Source organism: Bubalus kerabau, chromosome 5 (assembly GCF_029407905.1).
Source record: "Bubalus kerabau isolate K-KA32 ecotype Philippines breed swamp buffalo chromosome 5, PCC_UOA_SB_1v2, whole genome shotgun sequence".
Classification (NCBI taxonomy): domain Eukaryota; kingdom Metazoa; phylum Chordata; class Mammalia; order Artiodactyla; family Bovidae; genus Bubalus; species Bubalus kerabau.
The window spans coordinates 106,327,881-106,352,975 of NC_073628.1; the positions used below are offsets into that span (position 1 = coordinate 106,327,881).

Genomic DNA, 25,095 nt, shown 5'->3' on the forward strand with positions numbered 1-25,095 from the left:
TTTCATGGGTCGGCTGGGCAGTTGTTTTTGTTCCATGAGGTGTTGGGGGTCATTCCTGTGCCAGCATTCAGCCAGTGGCTGGGCTGGCACCCTGGCATTGTCAGGAGGGGCATCTCAGCTCTTCATCGGGGTCCTGTGCACAACGGTGTCTCCTCCAGAGCCCCTTGTGTGTTCTCTGTCCCCAGCAGGAGCACCTGGGCATCCGCACAATAGGGCGACGGGGCTCCAAGCAAGCAAAGCAGAATCTTCCAGACCTCCTAAGGGCCAGGCCCGGGATTGGCACAGTGTCACTGCTGGTCAGAGCCACACAGAGCCCCCCAAATTCAGCTGGAATCTCGTGGCAGGTGTGGCTGGATGGAGGGATTGCTGGCCGCTGTCTGTGGAGACTGCGCCCACTGTGCCTGTGTCCGTGTCGCCTGTTTGGAACCATGCTGCGGGGCTTCCCCAGGTCCCTCATGTTTTCATTCCCAAATGAATTTCTTGTGAGGCTGGCCAGGGCTCATGTCCAGCCAGGCTGCTCGTCCTCTGGGGAGCATCCCAGCTCTGATGACGTGGTCTGCCCCAACAGTCAGGGCCATTGACCTGGCAGATGGTGATATCACGGAAGCTGCCTGTTTGCAGGCAGGAGTTGGTCGGAAACATGAGGGCTTTGGGCTTGGTGGGCTCTGCAGTGTTGTCCTGTGTGAGTTTCTTCTTTCTTGGAAGCAGCTTTAAATAAGGCCCACGTGTAGCACCCTTGAAGCAAGGTGAAATGAGGAGGAAGGCATGCTTATGCTTGGCAGAGGGCACCGCATAGTATGGCTGGGCTGGAGGAGCTGCACTTGATCCCAGTCATGGGTGATGAGAGGTGGGATGGCTGCTGATCTTAACTTTGTTTAAAGTCTCCTCAGATAGTGCCCCCTCCTCACATGGACTTGGGACTCCTGGCTCCCACCACACTGCCTGCCCCTGGAGCCCCCAGGTCTCTCTGTGTGCCCCATGCACTCACCTCTCTTTTTGGTCCCCTTTAAGCTTGCTCAGATCCTGATAGGTTCCTTTCATTGTAGAGCAGGGGTCCCCACCCTTGGGCCACAGACCAGCATCTGTCTGTGGCCTGTTAGGAACTGGGCCGTACAGCAGGAGAGTGACTGGTAGTGAGCAAAGCTCCACCTGTATTTACAACTGCGTCAGTCACTTGCATCCCCCGCTACGCCCCGGCTGTGGAAACATTGTCCTCCTTGAAAACCAGTCCCTGGTGCCAAAACGGTTGGGGCCCACTGCTGTAGAGTATGAAAGAGGAGACGGTTGGAGCACTGCATGCTCATTTCACCTAAGTCTGGAGGTGGGGTGCTGCCTGGTTGTAGCTCGACCCCTCTGAGGGGACGCCCCTCACTGGCTCTGGGCACTGCCTGGGGGAGAAAGGGGCTGTGGGAGCTTTCTTAGGCAGCAGGCTCTGGGAGATGAGTGGGTGAGCCTGGAAGACTGCCCCTGGGCTCTGCACTCCACTGCCCCTGGGGGTTTGCAGTTATGAAACCCACAGCGCTGCTGACAAGTGACAGCGTTTAGCACTTGGCAAGCCCCCCAGGGGCCAGTCACAAGATGGGGCTTGTGAGCATGTATGTGTAAGCACTGCTGTCTGTCTGTGGGGATGGTCTTTTTTCTCCTTTTTCCTTCCTTCCTTCTAGTTCCTCTCCCTGCTTCTCCCGTCTTCCCCTGCTCCCTCCTTCTCTTTTATCCTCTCCTGTTTTCTGTCCCGTCCTTTTCTTTCTTTGTCAGAACAGATGATCTTTTAGGACTGTTTCTCTTGTTGGAACAGCTCTGGAGGCTTCAGAGGAATTCCAGAAGGTTTCGGTGTTCTGACACCCACATCTGGGGAGGAGCACACTTCCGGACGGGCATGTCTCATCGGAAAGCTGTGGTTAGCTTTGGGTGGAAAACATTACTCAGGGCACACAGCTGCTCCTGTGCGTGTGGGGGTGCTGGAGCTACTGGGTCACGGAGCACCCTCTCCCGGGGACCTTTATCAGCCTTCCTCCAAGGCCTCTGCTGGACATAAGCACCCTGCCCCTATACCACCCCCCACCCCCCCAACCCCACCCCCACCACACCGTCTCCCATCCCCCACCAGGAGTCCTGGGCTTCAAGGAGCCCCTTCCCCTAGAAGCCTCGGGGAGTGTGACAGCCTGAGGGCTTGTTGCAGCCCTGGTTCCAGGGAAGGCTAATAATCACCTGACCTTTAAGCCAGCTGGTCTCTCCACACTGTTGGCCAGGAGTCTTTTCTCACGTTTATCTTCCTAACAAGTCAGATCACTTTCCGGCTGGAGGGTTCTGCTTTCAGCTGGCTCCAGCCCAGGGGCATGAGAACAACTCTTTGCCTCTTGTGTGGGGGTGGGAGGCAGGGAACTCGTGTTCAGCCAGCACTCCTTTTCTGAGCCTGGGAGCTGCTTCCTCCTGGCTCCTAGTGAAGGTGAGAGAGCCAGGCCCCCCACCAGTAGGGGCTGGTTTGGGTCTGATTGGAAAGTTCTGAGGGGATGATTCTGCAGCTCATCGAGGAGGCTGTTGTGGTCCTTCACTCTGCACTTGGGAGGTGTCTCATCCGAGGCTCCCGAGGAAAAAGAGGGTGAGCTGGTGACTGGAACTCAGGGGCTGCCCATGCTCACACACACACATTTGTCTGCGCGTGTGGCTTTTTCCACAGCAGGGAGAAGACAACTCAGGTTGGTTTGGCCCAGGCCTGTCCTTGCCACCCACCTTTGGTTCCATTTACACCTGCCTGGTATGTACCCCCTTCAGGTCCCTGGTCTAAGTGCCCAGCCTGTGTGTTTAGGCCCACAGGCTGGACACTGGTTCTTTTCCATGTCGCCAAACTTCTCCCTTGCATCCCTTTAGGTTACTAAAGGGAATGAATGGGAACTTTTCCCAGGGATTGAAGGCCTTTATGGGGTAGCCCGGGCAGTAGCAGCCTTTGCTCCTGGGGCCCTGTGGTGTGCCGGCTGGTTTGTTACCCAGCAAGTTGTTCAGCCACCTCGAGTCTGACCTCTCGGCTCCAGAGCTGGCTTCCAGCTCTTCCCTCCTTATACATAAGAACCTCGGGCCACAGCCACTTCTAATCTGAGTGGTCCAGGAAGCTGTGCCTCTGGCTGGGAGGCTGTGTGTGGAGGCTGGGGCCAAAGGACAGTCCTGGGGATGCTAGGGGAAGGGAAGGGGGATTTTCAAGTCTCCGGCAGAGCAGTTCTGAACTCATGACTCAGGGGCTGGCACCCCGTGGCACACGGCCTGTTTTAACTTTCTGGCCCCCTTTACTTGATGGAGCCCTGCCCACCTACCCGGTGACTTGTCCCAGTTCAGCAAACATACCCCTCCACTTTTGATAAGTTTCCAGACACTGTGGAGTGGGTGGGCTGTGCATCCTTCAAAGCTGATGGATCTGTGCCGGCTGAGCCACGTGCGTGGGGGCTTGGCTTTCATCATGTCTCATCACAGCCAGACAGCCATACATGGTCACTGTGGCTACAGAGCTGCAGCTTGGTGACTCAGCCCTGAGAGGCTGATGTAATGGGGGGAAAACCGGAGCCAGAGTGTGCTTACTGAAACCTGGAGGCTGAGAGCCACCCCCTCACCCCACTGCTCCACCCCAGGGTCACCCTCGCCTGCCCAGGAACCACCTAGGGCAGCTCTGAGCAGACCCAGGTCTCAGAGCAGAGGTTCCAGAAGAGCTGGAAGAGAAACCACTGCCTCTTATTGGGTGCCGGGCCAGGGTGTGACAGCCCAGCCTGGTTGGGTTTGTGTGATGTGGTCACAGGAGTGGGCGTGGACATTTACTTGGAAATTTGTTCTTTCTTGAAAGGAGAGCCTGCCTGCTTCTTTTCCTTAGAAAATACTGATCTTGAGAAGGACCCAGGTGTGGTATTGAGGGGGAGGGGAGAGCCATTTTAGATTCTTATTCAGTCATGGCTTGTGCAGTTCAGGGTGATTTGGTCCCAGGCCATGCAGTTTTTGTGAGCATTTTTACTTGAGATAGTTGTGAAATTTCTAGGCAGTAACTAAGCAAGGCCTTTGACAGAGAAACTTCAGCCAGGCCGGCAGCTCTTGGGTTAGGATCAGAGTTCATTCTTTCTCGAGGGACAACCTAGAGAGGTTTCCAGAGGTGGAGAACACACCAACTTTATGTAATTCACTGAGCCCATGAAGTGGGGAAGAGCAGGAATCATGGCTCCTCAACCCCAAAGGCCAGGTTTGCCGTGGACAAGGGGACTTGCACAGAGCCCTGTGGGTGCTGCAGGAGAGGGGCCGGTCCTGAAAGGCTGGCCGCTGGAACATCTGCCCTCCGAAGGGCATGTTTCCCGTGTGCACGGCACACGGAGTAAAGTGAAAATAAAACAGAAAGGTTTTCATGGAGTCCAGTACATCCAGTTGAAAGATCTGTTGTTTATTCTAAGATTCTGTCATGCATTCTGTTTGTAAAAAAATGTTAAGCAGCCGTTTTGTTTTTTTTTTTAAAGTGCTGACAGTAATCAGTGTTTGGTGTTTACTTGGTTTTTGACTTTTTAATATCATTTACCTGCTGAGACATGAAGGTGACTGTTTCGTGTCGGCCCCTTCATGCTTTTTGGGTTTTGGACCTTCCCTGGCCAGTCATTCTAAGAGTCTAGAAGCCAGCCCCTGGTCAGTCTGGGCCTGCAGAGGCACGTGGCCTTTGTGAACTTGGTTCCATCCTCCCTGTCCCACTGCTTCTTGCCCGGGGGTGTCGGGATCGCTGGCGGGGCCGGTTGGTGTCCTTCCTTGTGGTAACGTGGAGGCCTGTGGCTTTCCCCAGCCATGGATTTTCCCCAGCACAGCCAGCATGTCTTGGAGCAGCTGAACCAGCAGCGACAACTGGGACTTTTGTGCGACTGCACTTTTGTGGTGGACGGCGTTGACTTTAAGGCTCATAAAGCGGTGCTGGCGGCCTGCAGCGAATACTTCAAGATGCTCTTCGTGGACCAGAAGGATGTGGTGCACCTGGACATCAGTAACGCGGCAGGTACCCTGCTGGGTCCAGGGCCGAGCTTGTGGTGGGCCCCGTGCCACACACGGCCCTCCTTGAGCAGCACCTTCCAGCTGTGGGGGACGGGGGGTGTGGGTGCCAGACTTCCCACACAGGACTCGGCCATAAGTGCGTGAGTACCAAGTTCTTACCATGATTGAAGGGCCTCTTTTGACTGGGAGTGGGGTGGTAAGGGGAGAGTGGCAGGAAGGCCTCATGATAAGCTTCAGGACGAGTGAACACAGGACAGGCTCATCAGAAGGAGCAGAGAGCAGGAAGGCTCTGAGCCCCTGGTCCCTTTCCATTGCTGAGTCAGTCTTTGACCCACTATCCGAGTGCCTTAATGGCAGTGGCAAGGTTTGGGGTCTGGAGGAGGAGTGTCAGGAAGGTCTTGGGATTGAAGAAGCTTACTTGTCTTAGGTTCAGGTTCCTAACCCACAATGATGTGCCATGCTGCCAGAAGTTTGGCCAAGGTGTTGTTTCCCCATTTTACAGATGCAGAAACTGAGGCCCAGAGAGGTCAGGTGACTGGCCTGGACGTCAGATAGAGGGTTGGTGGCAGAGCCCTGATGAAAGCCAGTGGTGACGCACTCTGTCTTCTGGTGATGAAGCGCAGTGGCTGGGTGGAGGGTGCTCAGAATGGCTGTTCGCACCCTCCGCCCTCTGTGGGTGTGCTTTTTGGAGCCTGCCTCTGCCCTGGCACAGGAGCTGGGGGAAATGGTGGCCTACTGCTGCCACTCTGCTTTTTATGAATCCCTCGATCCTGCTATGGAGTGGAGCGACTGGACAGGGTGTTGGTACCAGGTCTTGAGATGGGTCCGTGACAGATGTCTGTGTCCTTGGCAGGCCTGGGGCAGGTGCTGGAGTTTATGTACACAGCCAAGCTGAGCCTGAGCTCTGAGAACGTGGACGATGTGCTGGCCGTGGCCAGCTTCCTGCAGATGCAGGACATCATCACTGCCTGTCACGCCCTCAAGTCACTGGCTGAGCCGGCTGCCAGCCCTGGGGAGAATATGGAGGCCTCAGCCGCAGAAGGTAAGCTTCTTGGCAGGCTGTTCCTGAGCAGGTGGCTCTTGAAGAGAGCTCTGCCCCTGCTTCTGGGTCAGCGTCATATGGCCTCGCCTGCGTTGTGGGGAGCTCGTGGGGAGGAGCTGCAGCAAAGTCTGAGAATGCCTCTCAGAGGGGCCCTTCTGCCCTCCCTTCCTGAGGGCACTGGGCAGCCACGCCTGGCTCAGGGCCTTTGCACCAGAATCCACTCCTCCAGCAGGCCTCCTCTCCCTCCATCTACTCCTGCTCCTCTAGCTCCTCAGGAAAGCCCCTGAGGCCCGATGTGGGCCAGAGTCCTCCTGACACACTTTGAGAAAAGCACACTCCTCTGCATGTAAGCAGCAGTCTCTGATTAGCACCATTTCATGTGTGAGATCTGTTTCCCTGAGCAGTCTGCCAGCCCCATGGCTGTTACATCCCAGGCCTAGCTGGCAGTCTTGGCATGATGTTGGTACCTGTGAAGAGTCTGTTGAGTGAGCCAACCAACAAACCACTTCCTAAATATATCCCAAGGGAGGGTCTGGAAGAGCTAGCGAGTTCTGGGCCATTTCACCCTTCCCAGTGGTGGGCACTTGATGGGAAATGGCAGGTCTGTCCTCTTCCATCTCCAGTGAGTGACAAGAGAGCCAAAGAGGAGAAGGCTGCTGCCACTGCACTGAGCGAGCTGGACCCGGCCAGGAGCAGTCCGCCCACGGGCCCAGGCCGGGAGCCCAAGGAGGAGCGAGGTGGCCAGGCCGAGAGCACGGGCAGTGGTGAGTTGCCATGCTGAGGATCCAGCTGGCTGGCCGTCGCCTGCCTGCAGTGTGGGCTCTAGCACCACAAGTGGCTTCCTCTGGAGGCCCTTGGGGGTGAGGGGACACAGGCAGCTGCATCCCTTTAGCTCAGGCTCCCCAGAACAAACTGTTGGTTTTTCTGGGGCATCTGTTAAAGCCAGAGCAGAGACTCAAACAGCCTGAGCTGGGATGTGCCGCCCCACCCAATCTCCTGGGGCCACAGCCACTTCCAGAGGCCTAGTCCAGGAGACCCATCCAGCCCCTGGACAGAGGGCCCCAATCCAGTCCTGGATGCCCCCACCCCCACCACAGGTGCAGAGCAGACGGAGAAGGCAGATGCTCCCCGGGAGCCTGTGGAGCTCAAGCCGGACCCCACGAGTGGCATGGCTGCTGCTGAGGCTGAGGCTGCGTTGTCAGAGAGCTCAGAGCAAGGTACCTTCCACCGGCTAGGTCGGCCCTCACTTAGGTCAGCGTCCCCCACTCTTCCTGCCACAGCTGATCTCACTCTGAGTCACTCTCTCACATCAGCTTTTGGGCCAACATCATCTTTCCTCATTCCTGAACTTTGATGTCAGTTTCTTGGTTGTATATCCTGGCCTTGCTTCCTCTTAGCACAGAAGTATGGCTGTCGCAGTACTGGCCCTGCTGTTTCTCCCTGAGCTGAGCACCATGGGGGAGCTTTGCTGCCCCTGGCACCCACCCCTACCCCTGCCCCCAGTGCTTGTTGGCTGACAGCATCCTTCCCACCTGGGTCGCCAGCTTGGGGACCTGGTGGACTGAGGCCTATCTGTAACCTTCAGGTAGCACTCTCCGGGTCATCGGTCTCCCTAGGTTTCCTCCAGCCGCCCGGGGGCTTCCAGACCCTGCCAGGCGCTTGCGAGGCGCCCACGCAGAGATGAGCCCGCCCCCAGCCTCATTTGACACCCACCGCCCACCGTCCAACCCCCAAGATGCCTTAGTGCCTGCCCTTCTCCTGGCAGAAATGGAGGTGGAGCCGGCCAGGAAGGGAGAAGAGCGAGAGGAGGAGGAGGGCGCCGCGCCGGCGGTGGTCAAGGAAGAGGGGCCGCCACTGGAGAAGGGCGAGGCCCCGGAGGAGAGTGAAGAGTCAGCCAGCACGGACTCGGGCCAGGAGCTGGGCGCTGAAGCGCGAGGCCTGCGCTCGGGCACCTACGGCGACCGCACGGAGTCCAAGGCCTACGGCTCGGTCATCCACAAGTGCGAGGTGCGCAGCGGGCGGTGGCGGCCCGGCCCGGGGCCCCGCCCGGCTCCGCCCCTGACCCCGCCCCCTGCGTCCGCAGGACTGTGGGAAGGAGTTCACGCACACCGGGAACTTCAAGCGGCACATCCGCATCCACACGGGCGAGAAGCCGTTCTCGTGCAGGGAGTGCAGCAAGGCCTTCTCCGACCCGGCCGCCTGCAAGGCCCATGAGAAGACACACAGGTAGGCCCCGGGGCTGCCCCCTTCCTCCGCCTGACCCACCCTGGATCCCCGCTGAGCGCCCCCCCGCGACCCTCCTCCTCCGCGCTCTACCGCCAGCCCGCTGAAGCCCTACGGCTGCGAGGAGTGCGGCAAGAGCTACCGGCTCATCAGCCTGCTGAACCTACACAAGAAGCGGCACTCGGGCGAGGCACGTTACCGCTGCGAGGACTGTGGCAAGCTCTTCACCACGTCGGGCAACCTCAAGCGGCACCAGCTGGTGCACAGCGGCGAGAAGCCCTACCAGTGCGACTACTGCGGCCGCTCCTTCTCTGACCCCACGTCGAAGATGCGCCACCTGGAGACGCACGACACAGACAAGGAGCACAAGTGCCCGCACTGCGACAAGAAGTTCAACCAGGTGGGGGGTGGGGGTGGGGCATAGGGGAGGCTGGGGAAGAAACCGGGAGGTCAGATCCGGAGGGGGTTTGCTTTTGCCACAGGACTGGAGGAAGGGTGGAACCCCCACAGGGTGCCCCGGAGAGGGCCAAGACCAGAGGTTCCGGGGAGGGAGGGGCTGGCCCTCTGACCCCCTGTCTGGGCGCAGGTGGGGAATCTGAAGGCCCACCTGAAGATCCACATCGCCGACGGGCCCCTCAAGTGCCGGGAGTGTGGAAAGCAGTTCACCACCTCAGGTAGGACCTGGCTGGCCCCCGCCCCCCCACTTCCCCCACGGCGCCACCGCACGCCCCCCACCCCCTGCCAAGCCTCCCCTTGGTCTCGCCACAGGGAACCTGAAGCGGCACCTGCGGATCCACAGCGGGGAGAAACCCTACGTGTGCGTCCACTGCCAGCGGCAGTTCGCTGACCCCGGCGCCCTGCAGCGGCACGTTCGCATTCACACGGGTGGGTGGGTGAGCCTCGCGGGGGCGACGCGGGGACATGGAAGGAAGGGAAGAGCTGACATCTTGTCCCGGCTGCTGCCTGCGTCCCCAGGTGAGAAGCCATGCCAGTGCGTGATGTGCGGCAAAGCCTTCACCCAGGCCAGCTCTCTCATCGCCCATGTGCGCCAGCACACCGGGGAGAAGCCCTACGTCTGTGAGCGCTGCGGCAAGAGGTGCTGCCCTTCTGCCTACCGCTCCCCCCCGCCCCCCCCCCGCCCACCGCCCCCACCAATCCAGGCACGGTGGTATCCCAGTACTGGGTGGGCGGAGAGGGTCAGACAGAGCACAAGCCTGCTCTGTCCGGCCCACTCAGGAGCCGGTTACACGGCTGTCCAGAGCAGGTCCCCAAGTCCTCTTCCATCTCAGCCCCGCCTTATCCTGGGTGATTCAGTGCAAGCCCCTCCCTCTGGCCCTGCAGATTCGTCCAGTCCAGCCAGTTGGCCAATCATATCCGCCACCATGATAATATCCGCCCCCACAAGTGTAGCGTGTGTAGCAAGGCCTTCGTGAATGTGGGGGATCTGTCTAAGCACATCATTATCCACACTGGTGAGTGTGTGCCCACCTCTGTCCCAGGCCCTGACCCCGGGCCGGGTGGTGCGGGGGGGAGGGGTGGGAGACGCCCTGGACCCCAGCCTTGGGAGCTGACACTTGCTGCAGGCTGCCTCCAAAGCAGTTTAACTCCCAGGAGGGCCCCATTTTCTCAGACCTTCTAGAAGGGCCATCTGTGCCTCAAGTGGCCACCCCAGAGCATTTCCTGCTGGAAAGACAGGGCTGCAGGGGAAGCTGGAGGCCACTGAGGTCCTCCCCCCCTGCACCCTCCCCCCAATGGCAGGAGAGAACCTTGCCTCCCCCCCCAGGAGAGAAGCCCTACCTGTGTGACAAGTGTGGTCGCGGCTTCAACCGGGTGGACAACCTTCGCTCCCATGTGAAGACTGTGCACCAGGGCAAGGCCGGCATCAAAATCCTGGAGCCAGAGGAGGGCGGTGAGGTCAGTGTGGTCACTGTCGATGACATGGTCACGCTGGCCACCGAGGCACTGGCAGCAACGGCTGTCACGCAGCTCACAGGTGCGGACATCGGTCAGCTCCCAGGGCAGCAGGGGGTGGTCACAGAAGGGCTGCCTCTGGGGCGTCCGCAGAGGAGCAAGTGACCGGTCTCAGGCCTTGCTTATTCCGCCCACAGTGGTGCCAGTAGGGGCCGCGGTGACTGCCGATGAGACTGAAGTCCTTAAAGCCGAGATCAGCAAAGCTGTGAAGCAAGTGCAGGAAGAAGGTGAGAGGGTAGCAGAGTTGCCTTCAGGGAAGGTGATGGGCCTGAGGGCCCTTCCTGTTGTGACCGCACCCCTACCTCCCACAGATCCCAACACCCACATCCTCTATGCCTGTGATTCCTGCGGGGATAAGTTCCTGGACGCCAACAGCCTGGCCCAGCACGTGCGGATCCACACGGCCCAGGCACTGGTCATGTTCCAGACAGATGCGGACTTCTACCAGCAGTATGGGCCGGGCAGCACATGGCCGGCCGGGCAGGTGCTGCAGGCTGGGGAGCTGGTTTTCCGCCCTCGGGACGGGGCTGATGGGCAGCCTGCCCTGGCAGAGACACCCCCCACAGCCCCTGAATGTCCACCACCTGCTGAGTGAGCAGGCACCCCTCCTCCTATTTAAGGATGGATGGCACCCTAGAACTGAGAAGGGTGACCCCATTCCCTAGAGAGAATAAATTTGATTATTTTCTAATGCTGCCTGTAGCTCCCTGTGGGTGTGGGGCGGGGAGCTGGCAGCTCTAGCTGATACCACAGAAGGGCTTCTCCACTCAGCCACCAGCCAGCAGAGCCTGCTTCTTGGGAAGGCCAGGCTGTCCCTTTGCAGGGAGCCCCAAGACCTGTGTAGAAGGAGGCTGACTCCTTCGCCTGAGTTGGGGTGTGGGCAGCACACCAGAGAAACTGCAGCTCCACGAGCCCCATCCCCTCATCTGGTCTCCTCTTTGGAGGCCGCTCACATGCTCAACCTGAGGATTGGACCTTCCCTCTCTGCCCTGAACACGGCTGTGACCCTGCTCCCCTCTGCTCAGGTGTTGGGAGCTGGGCCCAAAGGGCTTGGCCACACTGCTTACCAGGATCCAGGGCACCCGTGCAGGGCCCAGCTTGAGGGCTCATTCAGCCATATCAGCAAGGTAGGCAGCGTACCAGACCAAGCAGGCCACAGGCCAGGTTTTGTTGGGCTTAAGGAAGCCAGAGCGCGCCACACTTGCTTCATGGTAACTCTGGCTGCAAGATCAAGGCCAGGCCAGCGTCATCTTCTGGGAACATTTACTTGCCCTGAATCAGTGGATCTCTTAAGGTGAGGGGCTGGAGGGACAGGAGTGAGCGGCCAGGAGCTCTGGTGGGGAGGTGGGCTGTGCAGCAGCGGGGGTGGAGAAGCAGGGGCTCCTGAGACGCCGTCTCTGCTGCCTTTCCATAGGGCTCGTCCCCAGCAGCTGTAATTCCTCACTCAGAGATGGCCCCATCCAGCACTGGAGTCCAGGGATACTGCAAGTGAGACCAGTCTTTGTGTTCCGTCCCTCCTTGCCCAATTGCTCATCTTGTGGTGGGTCCAGCTGTTCGGAGGCAGCTGCTGCAGGGTCAGCCTGCACCTTATCCAGAGGAGGAAGGGACAAGACCCCAAAGCTTAATATGTTTCTGAGTTTGGGCAGTGGCTCTATTCTTTTATCAAATTTGAAGTGCCTTCAACATTACCCAGAAACCAGTTGGGACCTTGAAGTGTCACGTTACCACCACAGCAGTGAAAAGGTGGTTCAGGTCGTAGTCTGTGATGAAATTTTTTTTGTACAAGATAAAATGATCCTTGGGGAGGACTAGTGGCAGGAAGGAGATGGGTTCCATATACAGACTTAGGGGGCTGAAAGCAAACTTGGGGTGAGGGTTTACTGTTCCTAGAGGCCAAGGACCCCTGGTCCTCCCATCCAAGTCAAAGTCACATCCACACTTGACATGTTTTGTATTTTTTAATAAAGTTTGTAATCCAATGGACACACAAAACAAAACTGCGCTGAGAAAAACAGTTTCATAAATTAATAAGTGTTAGGAAGTTGAGGGAGAGGTCAAGATCACAGGCAGAAGGGAAGCCAGTCTGTGTGTGTGTGACACTTCCAGATTGTGGGGGCAGGACCCGCTGTAACGAAGCGCACTTATACAAACGAGTGACAATACAAAGTCTGAGTATGAAAATAAGATTTTCTCTGAAAACACATTTTTGGCACAGATTAAAAAAAATGTATGTCAGGGAATTTGATTTTTAAGTCAGTATTATATATATTTATATATATTATATATTTATATATACACACATCCCAAGTTCTGCATATTCCACTAGGAGAGAAAATCCTTCCGTTTGCTCTTTTTGATTGTAAACTGTACATCCTGGGTGCATCAAAGATGGTGGTGGCAGAATTAAGAGAGGTGACATCCAAATGAGCAAGGGGAAGGGAGGAGTGGGGACCAAACAATGAAATGTTCCTTGACCCCAAGGTTTCAGCAGATGTTTGAAGTCCTGCGTGAGTCTGCGACGTGTGTTCATGTTCACCAAGACATCCCGAGTGTCACAGCCTGTCTTCACTGTGCAAAAGTCCAAGTCACTAATTTAGTGCAAAGGCAGTTCTGTTTTGTTTCTTAAAAACAAAAACAACAAAAAAAATCCCACTGCCCTGTTCCTTTTCTCCAAAAAGAGGAGAGAGAAACCCAGCCTCAAGGTGTCTGCAAGTCCATCGGTTGGTGGTCTGTCCTTGGGCTAAACGTCATGTAAACATACAAGTAGCAGCACCACTGCCCAGAGGGATCTGTCCGACTGAGCCGGGCGGGCGGGCAGGAGGCTGAGGCTGGCCGTCTGGCAGTGGAGTCCGTCCCCTTCGGCAGCTTCTTCCTCCACTTGGCTGGGTTGTCCTGCGTGTTATTTTTTGCTGCAGAGCCTCAGGAAGATGCACTGAGTGGTGACCATTCAGTGGTTCACACAGAGGCAATGACAATCATGAGGTGAGGAGAAATGTTGGAGATGCTGGCCAGGAGGTCAGGGGCCAGCCGGGACAGGTGACTCTCAGAGAACTCACAGGGCGGGAAGATCTGCAGCACGTAGGCAGGCTGGAGTGGGGATGAGAGAGAGAACTGGGACCCCTGGCTTCACATCACCCACCTACTACCTCTCCTCCCTCAAACTCCCAACTGGGGGGGGGGGGTGCCCTGAAGGCCCAACACACGGAGCCAGGCTGAGTCAAGTTCCCAACCAGCTAAGGTCTCTTGAGGCTTTCAGAAGAAAACTAGGTATCAGAAAACAAATGAACTGACCACCTCCCTGGGACGCTCTTTTCAATCATTAAGCTAAAGAAAAACCTCTGCTGTCTCAGCTGCCCACTGTCTGTCTCCCAGATGGCTAAACGGCAGTCCTGCCCATACATGCCCATCCCCAGCTGGTCTCTATCCAGAATGCCCCTTGGTCCAGCTCCTCTGGAAACTGTCCTGGACTCCTCTAGTTGGCACTGGCAGGTTAGTCAAACTATCCAACCAACACTACCCACAACCCCCACCCCCACAGGCGTGCGCATGCCAAGGTAGGACGCTGGGCTGACCTGATTGGAGCCGGGGTTGGGAACGTTAATGATCCCTGCCGCCTGCTTGGCCTGCAGATATGTGATGAAGGCAGCCTTCAGCGACTCTGTTTGGCTCACGACGTCCTCTTGGTCGCGGCCACAGGGCAGAGCCAGCAGCAGACAGTAATCTGTCTCCACCTGGGGGAGAGGGAGCTGTCAGTGATCAGAGACCACCTCACAAGGTCAGAGGCCTACAAGATGACTATCCAACCCAGGGGATTTGGCTCCTAAATCCACAAAAAACCCTACTACTGAGATGACCTTGAGGATCATCCATATACTTGTTGAATAAAAAGAGCCTCATCTCTGGGTCTAGAGGAACTTTACACCCCTAGTGGAGACAGAACACGCCCTTCCTTCATCATCCACTCCCAAGAATCCCACTGCTGCACCCCAAAAGAAGCCAGGGAGACAGTGGGGGCCACCTGTGGCCTCCCTTCTTGGTGGGACAGTGGCTCACCTGGCCCTGAGCCTTACCGTCATCCTTCGGGCAACCCCTTCCAGCTGTGAGGCCTCCAGCCGCATCCTCTGGGCAATCCGCAGGGGGGGCCCTCCTTCAGAGAGGGGCAGGGACCGATGGGCCAGGACATTGTTGCCAGAGACGAAGTGGAGCTGCACAGCAGCCGTGTCGTTCTTGAGGGCCAGGAGGCCCTGCCACACGATGGGGTACTTCTGCTCGCAGGGAAACAAAGAACAGTGAGCTCACGGCTGGAGAATGAGGCCATGCTGGTCATGGCCCTGAGGAGAACGTGCTGATCTAAATGGGGATCTCAGGACAGTGAACACAATGTAAAGCTTGGAGCGTGGTAGGGGAGGCCCTGTCCAGGCTTACCTTCAGAAGCTGCACCATATCCACAGGCCTCTGGGAAGTCAAGTGTGGAGAGGAATCTTGTTTGGGGGTGAGTGGGGCTTCAGTATGGGGCAGAGCCAGTCCTGGAGGGGTGCTGGGGCCTGAGGAAGTGGGGACAAACAGCGGCTGCTTTGGGGCAGCCTGAGCAGGAAGAGGAGTCGGGAGGTCAGGCTTCAAGGAGACACACACAGGGGAGGGAAAGGAGGTCTGGCTCGTCTCTGCCTGCGCCCTCTGGACCTGGGTGTGAGGCTCAGCCGGCCTGCTGGCAGAGACGTTAGGGAGGCGCGGCTGCTCGACTCCTGTCTGGGTGCCCTTGGCTTCCTGGGACACCGGAGGCATCTTGCTGCTTGGAGGCTGGCTGAGCTGGGAGGGCTGTGCAGGCTGGGCCGGCTGTGCAGATTGCACAGGCTGAAGGGGCTGTGCGGGCTGAGCAGGCTGTAAGGGCTCGCCTTCAGGGGGCCCCTAACGTTGGGTGGGAAGAAAAAGGAGAGTTGGTCTGTTTTGCACAAAGATCATCCTGCCCCCAACCAAGCAGCCAAAAGCCCCCGGATGGGTCACCTGCAGGGCAGCTCCTGACAGCCAGGCCCCTGGAAAAAGCTTTAACCAGATGGCCCCACTCTCAGGCATTCAGGATTGAGGGTTCTGGTAAGAGGTCACCTTTTCCCTACCTTGTCACCCCCTCGGGTCAGGGCCACCACACCACCCGCTCCCACTGTGAGCTCCCTCATGTCCCCCAGGCTCTGCTGTAATCTGATCCCTTCATTCTGAAGTTGAGGAAGCTCCTCTTGAAGTCCACAAAAAGGACGACATATTTCAGGACCTCACTGGTACCCGCCACCCGCCAACCCCTCAACTCTCTGGACCAGAAGACAGACTGGGCGTGCTCACCTGGCTGGGAGCCTTGGTCCGGGAAGGCAGGCCGATGGAGGCCGTGGCAGGGAACTGTGTGTGTGTGAGCTGGGCCGGGCCGTGGTAGCTGCGGACGTCTCCGTAGCGGTACTCCTGGAAGAGCTCCCCGCTCGAGTGCACGATCTGCACCCCGTGGGTCACCACCACTGGTGGAGTCAGAGGCAGCCCCTGGAGCTGGTTGCTAGGGGTGACCGTGAGGATGCGGGCCTCCCCGTGAGGGGCAGGGGCAGGGGCAGGGGCAGGGGCAGCTTTGGCATCTGCCGTCTTAGCGGCTTCTTTCCCTGGCTGCTGAGGGGCCTTGCTGGCTGCCGGCACCTTCCCGACCCCGTCTGCCGCCCGGGGCTGCTCGCTGACGGCAGTCACGTGAGGATGCACCATGATCCTCACATCCCGAGGCACGGTGTACGGGTGCAGCCGGTACTCAGACTGCATGACCAGCACCTCTGACTGCACGGGGGCTGCGGCTCGAGCCACGGGCAGGTGGTAGTGCACCTCCTCCTCTGGAGGGTGCTGGGAGGCCAGGGTGGGCACCCCAGCTGCGGCCGGCTGGGGGGTGCCGGCGCGCTGCGGGGCCCGGACCTCTATCTGCTGCGGCTGCAGGGGGGCCCGTGGAGAGTGGAGTGTCTCGGGCCGGATGCTGTAGGTGATGCTGGGAAGTGTGGGCGTGTTCATCCTCACCTCGCCCTGAGACAGGTGACTGAGGGACACCGTCTGGGTGATGCTGTGTGGTGGCATGATGACAGACTGCTCCGGGTGGATGCTGGAGATGAACTGGGGCACAGGAATGCCTGCTGCCAGCATGACCGTGGCGTTCGTGGACAGCGCAGTGGACGTGGTGCTGCTGGGGTGGCATGCCCGCGGGAATGGGCTTGGAGCGGGCCCACTGGATCGAGGGGAATGCGCATCTGGCTTGCTGGCTGCCAGATGGGACACCGTTCGATCTGTTGGGGTGCTGGGCCCCGACGTGACGTGGTTCACTTCTGCTGGCAGTTTGCTGGGCAGAGCCGGAGGGTGGTGGGGAGTAAGAGTGGAGCCCAGGTTTGCCGGCTGAAGGACCTTGGTCTCTATTTTGAGGGTGACGGGGTCAGCAAGCTTTTTGTTAGTGGTGACTATGCTTGGGGTGAGAACTAGCTGGTTGTGAACCAGCACCGGAGGTGTGTTTATGCCCTGGGTAAGAACCTTCACTGTGCCACCCTGGGTGACGGGTGTGGACACAGACAGGTGAATGGGCTCGGGCTTCTCCAAGGATGGACGGTCAGCCTTCACTGATGAAATCACAGGAGATGCATTGTATGTCTGTGCAGTCAGTACCAGGGTAGAATGGGTGGCCACGTTTGCATAGCCTGAAGGAGTTTGAGGGCCTTTGGCTGGAGGCTGAGACGATGTGACAGAATCGGGTTTGACCTGAGACTTGGACACTGACTGTTGAAATTCAATGTCCATCGCACTTGCTGGGGGGATCTGGCTAATCTTGGCGCTGATCCGCTGGGGCCCTTCAGTCTTCTGCCCCGAATAGCTCAGGAGCACAACCCCTTCGGAAGTGTTCACGCGCAGCCCGGCACCAGAGCCCGTGTCTGCTGGGCGATCATCAATCACAGACATAGACCCCGGGTGGAACCGACTGCTGTCACTGCTGCTGGATCTCTGTTTGCACTTTGCTGACGGTGCAATCACTGCACCTGCCACCGTCACGGCACCCGTTGTTGTGGCTGTCACACCCCCAGAGGCAGTGGTCACTGCACCCGCCGTGACCGTCACTGCACCCGCGGCAGCATTCACTGTGCCCGGAGTGGCGTTCACCGTGCCCGTGGCGGCGTTCACCACACTTGTGGCGGCGTTCACTGGAGTGGCGAGAACGTTCATGGGCCCCGTCAGGACGTTGACTGGTCCCTTCAGGACGTTCACGGGGCCAGCGGGAGTGTTCACCAAGCCTTTCAGCGTGGCCACTGAGCCCTTCACAGGGCCTTTCAAGGCATTCACAGGGCCAGCCAGTGCATTCACGGGGACCAAGGAGACATTCACCAGGCCAGTCAGGGCGCTCACCAGGCCCGTCAGGGTCTGAGGAGCAGGTTTCGCCAGAGTTATCTTCTGCGAATTCTCCAAATCAATGCTGACAGGCATCCGGCTAATGACAGAAGTAATTTTGGGAGCAATGACTGGAGTCACCTTTTCTTTGTCAGCAGCTACTGGAACCTCTGAGGCCTGTGTGTCCGAGGTGCTAGTTACTGGAGTTGCTGTTTTTTCTTCTAAAACAGGTTTTTTAGATTCAGCTGGAGGGGGCAGTGCCTCGTGAAGGCAAGGGGCAGCGCTGACAGGCTCTGCAACGGCAGCTGTGACGCTCGTGGACGTGACACCCGCAGCAGATACATACTTGGGGTCCATGAGGATCCTCCTCAGTGTACTGGAGCTGGTGTCCATGTCAGAGGCCTTGGTGTCTGGGGGAAGAGCCGGAGCCGGGCTGGACTGCGCCTGTGGCTCCTCCTGTCTCGTGATCCACTCTGTCACCTTCGCAGGGGGACTCTGGTGTGGGATCCCCCCAGCAGCGACAGGGAGTGGGAGCTTTGCTATCGTTACGGAGGGAATTGGAGGGGTGGGCATGCTTGAGTCACTGGGCGGGGTCACTGGGTCACTTTCAATGATGGAGTGCACCTTGAATCTGGCTTGAGGCTCGTCATGCACAGGGGCAGGCTGCGAGAGAGGAGCGGGGTCTGGGAGCGCAGGTGCTCTGGTCGGAGTCTCTTCCTCCATGCTGCTTTCTTGGGGCAGATCCTCTCGGGATGGAGTCTTGCTTGGGTCAGAAGCACATGACTCGGGAGCAGCGGACTGGGGCTTGTCATTCTGCTTTTCTTCCTGTGGAGCTTCTGAGGGTTGTACCGTCGTCCCATCACTTGAAGCAGGGCTCTTGCTTTGAACCTGGTCAGGTTCAGGGACATGGGTCTCTGTAGTGCCCCCTGTTTTCTTGTTTGTATTCCGTTTGCGGCGTGATCGAGTAGTCTTCTGGCGCCCTTTATCTTTCCGAACCAGAGTCACTTCTACTTCTTTTGACCCCTTGGCTCCTGGCACTGGGTGGGAGGTTTCGCTGCTGTCTCCTCGGGCTTCCTTGTTGTCTGCTGGGCCTGCTGAGGGGTCAGGTGCACTGCCTGGTGGCCTAGAAGATTCAGCAGCAGCCTCTGTCTCCAAGATGCCAGACACAGCCTCATTGGTCTCAGGCTCCATGCCTTCCTCAGGAGGTGGCGGATCTGTCTGAGATTCTGCAGGGTAAGGTGGCGGTGCAGGGAAGTTTTCTGGCTCCCCAGAAATGTCATTGATGATGGACCCGATGGCCGCGGCCAGCTCTGTTTCACTGGCTTGGTGTGCGGGCTTGTCCCTGTCCTCTGTAGAGAGGCCCTCTGTGGCATCAGGAGCTGCCGCCTTGAAAGCTGCGGGTGTGGAGGTTTCCGTGAGCTTCTCGATGTTCTCCACGGCCTGCTCCAGCTCCATCTGCCGGGCTAACTGATTTGCTTCTGGGGACTGCTTGGAGGCAGACACATCCTCCTTCTCTGGTTCCTTGTCCGGTTCAGCGGGCTCACTGTTCAACTGTGATGATACACTCCCCTCCTTCTGGGGACTCTTGCTCTTCTCGGGGGAAACAGTCACGACCCCAGCCTCCTCCTCCACCGGCAGTTCTGAAGGGCCTGCAGCCACACTGGGACTCACGGTGGCTTCCGCATTTTTCACGTTTGCAGATTTGTCCACTGCTGACCTAGAGTTTCGAGATCGTCCTCTCTTTGACTTGGAGTTTTTCTCAGGGGCTGCTTTCTTCTCCACTACTTCAACTGGGGGGGTTTCAGGTGGATTTCTGTCCGTGCTAATTTCTTTCTTGTCACGTTTCTGTTCACTCGCTGCTGCTTCTTTATCAGCCTTGGATTTTGTATTATTTTCCCTCACGTTCACTTGGGGACTCCCCTCAGTGGTCGCCTCAGGACGCTCAGGGTCAACTTTGGATTCGTTTCTCCCCCTCTTCCCTTGCTGACCACCAGCAGCTACTTTCTGGGATCGTGGGGATCTCCAGCCCTCAGCTGGTTTGACCGTCTCAGCTTCTTTGGCCTCGGTCTCGTCATCTTCATCGGCCCGACGGCGAGTCTTTGGAGGCCTCCCCCTCCGAGGGGTCGTGGGAACCGCTGCAGCCTCCTGCAGCTCCCGCTCCAGTCTCTTCCTGGTCACTCGGGGCTGCTCCACGGGCTCCTTGACTGGAGAGCGGTTGTCATGGTCGCCCATGGTTGCGTAAACACTCCTCACATTCCGGCGCCTGGTTCGGCCAAGTGGCAAGCTTGGCTCGGGGTGTTCAGGGTCCGTGGCTGAATTTTTAGAAGCAGTCCTTGTAATCTTCTCTGCCTCCATCTTCAGTTCTAGAAGCTTCTGTGCTTCTCCCCGGGGAGAATTGGAGCGCTTGAGCTTTTCCCGGTCTATCCTCTCACTCTTCCTGGTGACGGGCTTTTCCACGACACTTGCTGCAGCTGCCTGAATGGGGGTCTTGGAACGTTTACTTTTGTTTGGCTTTTTATCTTTTGCAGCAACTGGAGGATCAACCTCTACAACTTCAGTAGCCGGAGGCGGAGCCTCAGGAACATCTTCCGTTTTTTGACTTGTGTTAGGTTCAATGTTAGCAGCCAATTCTGGCTTTTCCACTTGAGGCTCATTGGCTTCTTCAGGCTTCTGAGTTGGTTTTGGAAGTGTCTGGGTGCTGTTAGGCTCAGGATCTACACTGATCTCTACCTGGGAAAACGAGGCCCCAGGAGTTGGAGGCTTGGCATCCAGATAAGGCAGCTGATCGACTGATGAACCTCCTTCAACAGTGGAAGGAGGCTCGGCAGTGTCTTTCCTGGTGTCCACTCCTGGGGGCAAGTCTCCTTGCTCAGGCTGCTCCGCAGTGACGGGAGCCAGATCTGTACTTGTGGATTTTGCCTCTTCCGGGACAGAGGCTGGCTCAATGGTCTTTTCTTCTGGCACCGGAGGCCCCTCTCCAGTCTTTTCACCAGCTGTCTTCTCCAGCGATGCTGCTGCTGACTCCGGAGCTATAGCGGTGACACTAGGGGGCCCCACTGAAGATGGAGTTTTCAGTTCCGGCTCTTTATTCTCAGAAGCAGATTCTGGGGTCTTGGGATGATCCTCTGTATCTTCCTGTTTCTCGACCTCTTTGGGTTTCTGGTCTTTTTCTTTTTCTTTCTGTTGCATTCGTGTGAGTTCCATGAATTTGCTATGGAAAAGAACTACTGGCTCTTGAATCAAGTCAGTTGTGTTATTCAGTCCATCAGAGGTCTGCCTCCCATACAACCTGCTGGAAATGAAGTCAGATTCTTCATCTTTCCTTTCTAGATGCTGCAGTCGCTTGGAATCTTGTTCAAAGATTGAGCTGTGTAAAAAACGAGAAGCAAATAATTCTTGCCTTTCCTGTTCCTCTTCTTTATGGTCATCTTTCTTATCATCCATTTTTCCCTCTGAATCAGTCCGGATTTTCTTCTTTTTCATGTACCAGGATGGAATAGGTCTCGGAGCAGAGTCTACCTTTTCTTTATCTTTGTTGTTTCGAAAATTAGCAAATCGGGAGTCCCAGTCAAGAAAAGACCAATTTTCTTCTCGAGAGGAAGAAAGGGATTTGGCTCTTTCAAGCAAAGCCTTAGTGTCCGGTGTGATTGTCTTATCCAATGCAAAGGAATAAAATTTGTTCCTTTCTAAAGAACTGGAGAGTCTTTCATCTCTCTCACGTAGTTTGTCTTCTCTGTCCCTCAATAAAAAAGACAACCGAGAACTTTCAAATAATGCAGAGGCTCTAGGTGAGTGAGATTTGTGTTCACCATCATCATCAGAATCAGAAGGCACCTCACCAGGTTCCAAGTCACGGACAGACCTCTTTCGAAGGCTGTCTCTCTTAATTATGCTGTTGGGGAAACTCACATCAAATCTGCTGGTATCGTGTTTCATTTGAGAATCCCACCGATTTAGTTCATCTTCAGGATTCAAGACAGATAGTTTGATTTTAGCCATGTCTGCCATCTGTTCTCTCCTGCTTGAATCATAAGGATTAAATTTTAAGGACTCTTCTCTGACTGTTATTTGAGAATAGGGGAGACCTTTGTCATCTAATTTAGGAGACCCTCTTATGGACACTCTAGGAGAACCAATAGGGTCATCATCATCATGGAAGGAACCAAGCCGAACACTGGGAGAACCACCAGTCCTTTCAGAATCCTCACTGATCTGGCGTGAACTTCTGTAGTTCCTTTCTCTCTTGGTGCAGATGTCAAAATCAACATGGTCCATTCTTTTCTTTTTGCTGGGAGGAGAGTCATCGGTGACATCCTGAGGGGGTTTGCCTACCTCGTGAACAAGACTACGTCTTTCGTATTCATCCACATCTTTTTTAGGACTGCCGAATTTCTCAGACTTGGCTATTTCCATCTCCATCTGCTGTTTTCTACGACTCTGCTCCATTTGTTTTCGGTAACTCTGCGTGTGATCAATATCAATGCCAATTTTTTCTTCAGTATTTACTGAATGTGGTTTCTCTTGGCCCGATTTACATTCAAGTGGTTCATCACGAAGACTGCAATAGTTTTTCCTATTATCTTCTCTCTCTGGTCCTTGATCATCTAATAGCTCCAGCTGTTTGAGTTGTGGTTTTGAGGCAGTGGGTTTTTTTGACTGGATTTCTTGATTTTCCACAGATTCACCTACTGGTTCTCTCAGCCTTGCTTGCAGATCTGAGTTGGGCCTTGAGCCAGTCCCAACAGAAATACTGGTAAGCTCCTGACAGTCTTTGGGGCTGGGAACAGCATTAAGTCTGTCTAGTTTAAGTTTTTTAGATTCTCTTTTAAGAATTTCTTTCCTCATAGGCTTTTTTTCAGACTCTCCTTCCCTCAGCAGAATGACATCTCTAGATGACAAGTCAGGCTGTTTCTTTAAAAGCACCCGAGCATCTTCCATCTCTGGACTACTTTTCTTGAGGTCTGATTTCTGCCTTTCTACTTTCAAATTGGAATCTGCAAAACGCCTTTTCCTTGCCTCCAGCTTCTCCAGATCCCCAGCACTCACTCCGTCAGCACTCTGCTCTGGTTTTAAGTGCTTCCTGGGTTTAGGCCGGCCTTCCTTATCTACCACTTCTACGTGGCTTGAAAGCCCCCTTTCCTTTGGCACTTTCATCCTAACAGATTCCAGTTTAGACAATTCAGATTTTGCAGGCTCTGTCTGAGAGGTCTGAAGTTTCTGATCTAAGGCAGAAGACTTGACAGCGTCATTATCAAGCTTGGTTTTCAGCTTTTCCAAAGGGGCGTGGTCAATAACCTTCCCCTCTTTTTCTTTCACTCGAGTCAAAACCACACAGGGCATGAGTTCCAAGCGGTTTTTGGCCAATCCTTCTTTGTCAGCTTTCTCTCTGCTCAGTTTATTAGAACTCCTCAACTTTTCGGGGCTTTGCTCTCTCTCATTTTCTTGGTCTGTTTCTGAAGACTGAGAACTTGGGGAATGAACTTTTCCTTTTCGTTTTTGCTTGTCAGTTTTGTCCTTCTCCACCTTTTCCTTCCTTATTAAACGTCTCTCTCTTTCCACTCTCTCAGGATCGAAAGTTCGTTCTTTATCTGTCTTCTCATTTTTTGTATAGCGTTCCAAACGAGGTTTGTCAAGTTTATCATATCTTGGAGGGGAAAGTGAGCTGCAGCTTCCACTCCGGTCTGAGGAGCGGCTGTAAACCCTCCTCTCGGAATCACTCGGCAGTCTCTCGGACTGTGAGGGAGATGTTCCAGGGCTCTGAGGGCGTCGCAAGTGCACTGGACTCTGACTGCGTTCGACTGGTCTCCTCTCGTGGTCTCTGTCCCGGTCAGATTCAAATCTTTCACGTTCTCTTTCTCGTTCCCTTTGTCTGTAACTGTATTCCCGAATATCTTGTTCATAAAGATCATTTCTATAATCCCTATATTCCCGGGGATCATCATAATATCGTGATTCATAGTAGTCTCCTTGGTAAGTTTCCCATTCTGAATAAAATTCTCTCCCTCGAGCTGGATAGTCCCGTCTGGAATCCTCAGGATATGTGCCTGGAGTACGGACATTCTCATAATATGTACGATCTTGGCTATAGTCATAAGATCCCCTTCGTTCTTCTCTGCCAAAGACAAAAAAGAATGTATTGGTTTTTTGTTTTCTCGTCACTGACACATTAATCATACATGTGCAGTTACAGAGTCCTGCTTCTAAAAATCTTTGCCATTATTTAATCATTAGAACTGGGGCTTCCTTCGTGGCTCAGTGGTAAGGAATCCACCTGCCAATGCAAAAGACATGGGTTCGATCCCTCATCCAAGATAAGAAAGGAGAAGGAAATGGCAACCCACTCCAGTATTCTTGCCTGGGAAATTCCACAGACAGAGGAGCCTGAAAGGCTATAACCCATGGGGTCACAAAGACTCAGACACAACTCAGCAACTAAACAACGACCAAATCATTAGAATTTCACCATCCAATACCACAGCTACAAACCACAGGTGGCTACTAAGAGCTTAAAATCTGGCTAGACTAAATTGAGGTGTTTATAAAATACAGACTAGATCTGGTAGATTTAGTCTTTTTTTTTTTTTAAAGAAGACATATACTTCAGTAATTTATTCAGATTGAATACATGTTGAAATAGTATCTCAGATAGACTAGGTACTCTTGCCTGGAAAATCCCGTGGACGGAGGAGCCTGGTAAGCTGCAGGTCCATGGGGTCACTAAGAGTCAGACACGACTGAGCGGCTTCACTTTCCCTTTTCACTTTCATGCATTGGAGAAGGAAATGGCAACCCACTCCAGTTTTCTTGCCTGGAGAATCCCAGGCACGGGGGAGCCTGGTGGGCTGCCGTCTATGGGGTCGCACAGAGTCGGACACGACTGAAGCGACTTAGCAGCAGCAGCAGCAGGTTAAATAAATTAATTACTTCTCTGCCAAGAGATAGTCTTACCACAACTTGGGAAACAAATGTATTGTTTGAAAAGACAGATGAACAATTTAACTAAAATTTTTCTACCTCTGCAACCTCTACCTCAATTCACAGTTTAAAAAAACACACTGGGGGCAAGTCTCCCTGGGCTCAGTCTTTACACTTATAAAATGATAATGTTATTTAAGAATAAGTTAAACAAGAAGGTTAAATAAGATGAAACTTTGTAAAAACTTTCCTAACATAATACAGGGCACATACTTGGCCTTCAGTAATTGTTACTTTTCCCCAACCTGCCAACTAACAAATTATGTATTACAAGCTGTGTGAGATAATTCCTTAATTGTAAAAGAATTCCTTAATTGTTAAAGTGGCATGACCCAGGGCATTCAAAATAGGACTGAATTTACATGCAAGAATGTGTATGGTGTATAAAATGGAAATTTACCTGTAACAGAGGCCAATTCCTTTACTCTTGGTTCATGTCCTATTTTTGTTCTTTCAAACAAGTATGGCTTACTCAGTCTACATGGTACTACTAACGGCAGCTCAATGAA

General features: G+C 55.2%; 2 protein-coding genes across 15 annotated transcripts in view; one reads left to right on the top strand and one right to left on the bottom strand.

The window, feature by feature from the left end:
* ZBTB17 (zinc finger and BTB domain containing 17) overlaps positions 1-10,925 on the top strand; it is a 29,910-nt gene extending 18,985 nt beyond the window's left edge. Inside the window, exons 3-19 of one of the 12 annotated variants that reach the window (XM_055582594.1) lie at positions 186-1,897; positions 2,678-2,755; positions 3,827-3,880; positions 4,796-5,002; positions 5,852-6,040; positions 6,664-6,804; positions 7,138-7,257; positions 7,806-8,047; positions 8,124-8,266; positions 8,363-8,663; positions 8,850-8,937; positions 9,032-9,148; positions 9,239-9,359; positions 9,605-9,735; positions 10,047-10,256; positions 10,372-10,461; positions 10,546-10,925. In XM_055582594.1, the coding sequence (XP_055438569.1) occupies positions 4,798-5,002; positions 5,852-6,040; positions 6,664-6,804; positions 7,138-7,257; positions 7,806-8,047; positions 8,124-8,266; positions 8,363-8,663; positions 8,850-8,937; positions 9,032-9,148; positions 9,239-9,359; positions 9,605-9,735; positions 10,047-10,256; positions 10,372-10,461; positions 10,546-10,829 (2,382 nt within the window). In that variant the 5' untranslated portion in view covers positions 186-1,897; positions 2,678-2,755; positions 3,827-3,880; positions 4,796-4,797 and the 3' untranslated portion in view covers positions 10,830-10,925. Of the gene's footprint in view, positions 1-185; positions 1,898-2,677; positions 2,756-3,826; positions 3,881-4,795; positions 5,003-5,851; positions 6,041-6,641; positions 6,805-7,137; positions 7,258-7,805; positions 8,048-8,123; positions 8,267-8,362; positions 8,664-8,849; positions 8,938-9,031; positions 9,149-9,238; positions 9,360-9,604; positions 9,736-10,046; positions 10,257-10,371; positions 10,462-10,545 lie in introns of those variants that run through there. The other 11 variants (XM_055582593.1, XM_055582595.1, XM_055582598.1 and 8 more) reach the window with 11 other exon arrangements.
* A 1,254-nt stretch (positions 10,926-12,179) lies between these two features.
* Positions 12,180-25,095, bottom strand: part of SPEN (spen family transcriptional repressor) — a 93,595-nt gene continuing 80,679 nt past the window's right edge. For all 3 annotated transcript variants that reach the window (XM_055582590.1, XM_055582588.1, XM_055582587.1), the window contains 5 exons: positions 15,566-23,723; positions 14,660-15,139; positions 14,305-14,499; positions 13,807-13,965; positions 12,180-13,321 (listed from right to left, as the gene is read on the bottom strand). In XM_055582590.1, the coding sequence (XP_055438565.1) occupies positions 13,190-13,321; positions 13,807-13,965; positions 14,305-14,499; positions 14,660-15,139; positions 15,566-23,723 (9,124 nt within the window). In that variant the 3' untranslated portion in view covers positions 12,180-13,189. The remainder of the gene's footprint in view (positions 13,322-13,806; positions 13,966-14,304; positions 14,500-14,659; positions 15,140-15,565; positions 23,724-25,095) is intronic.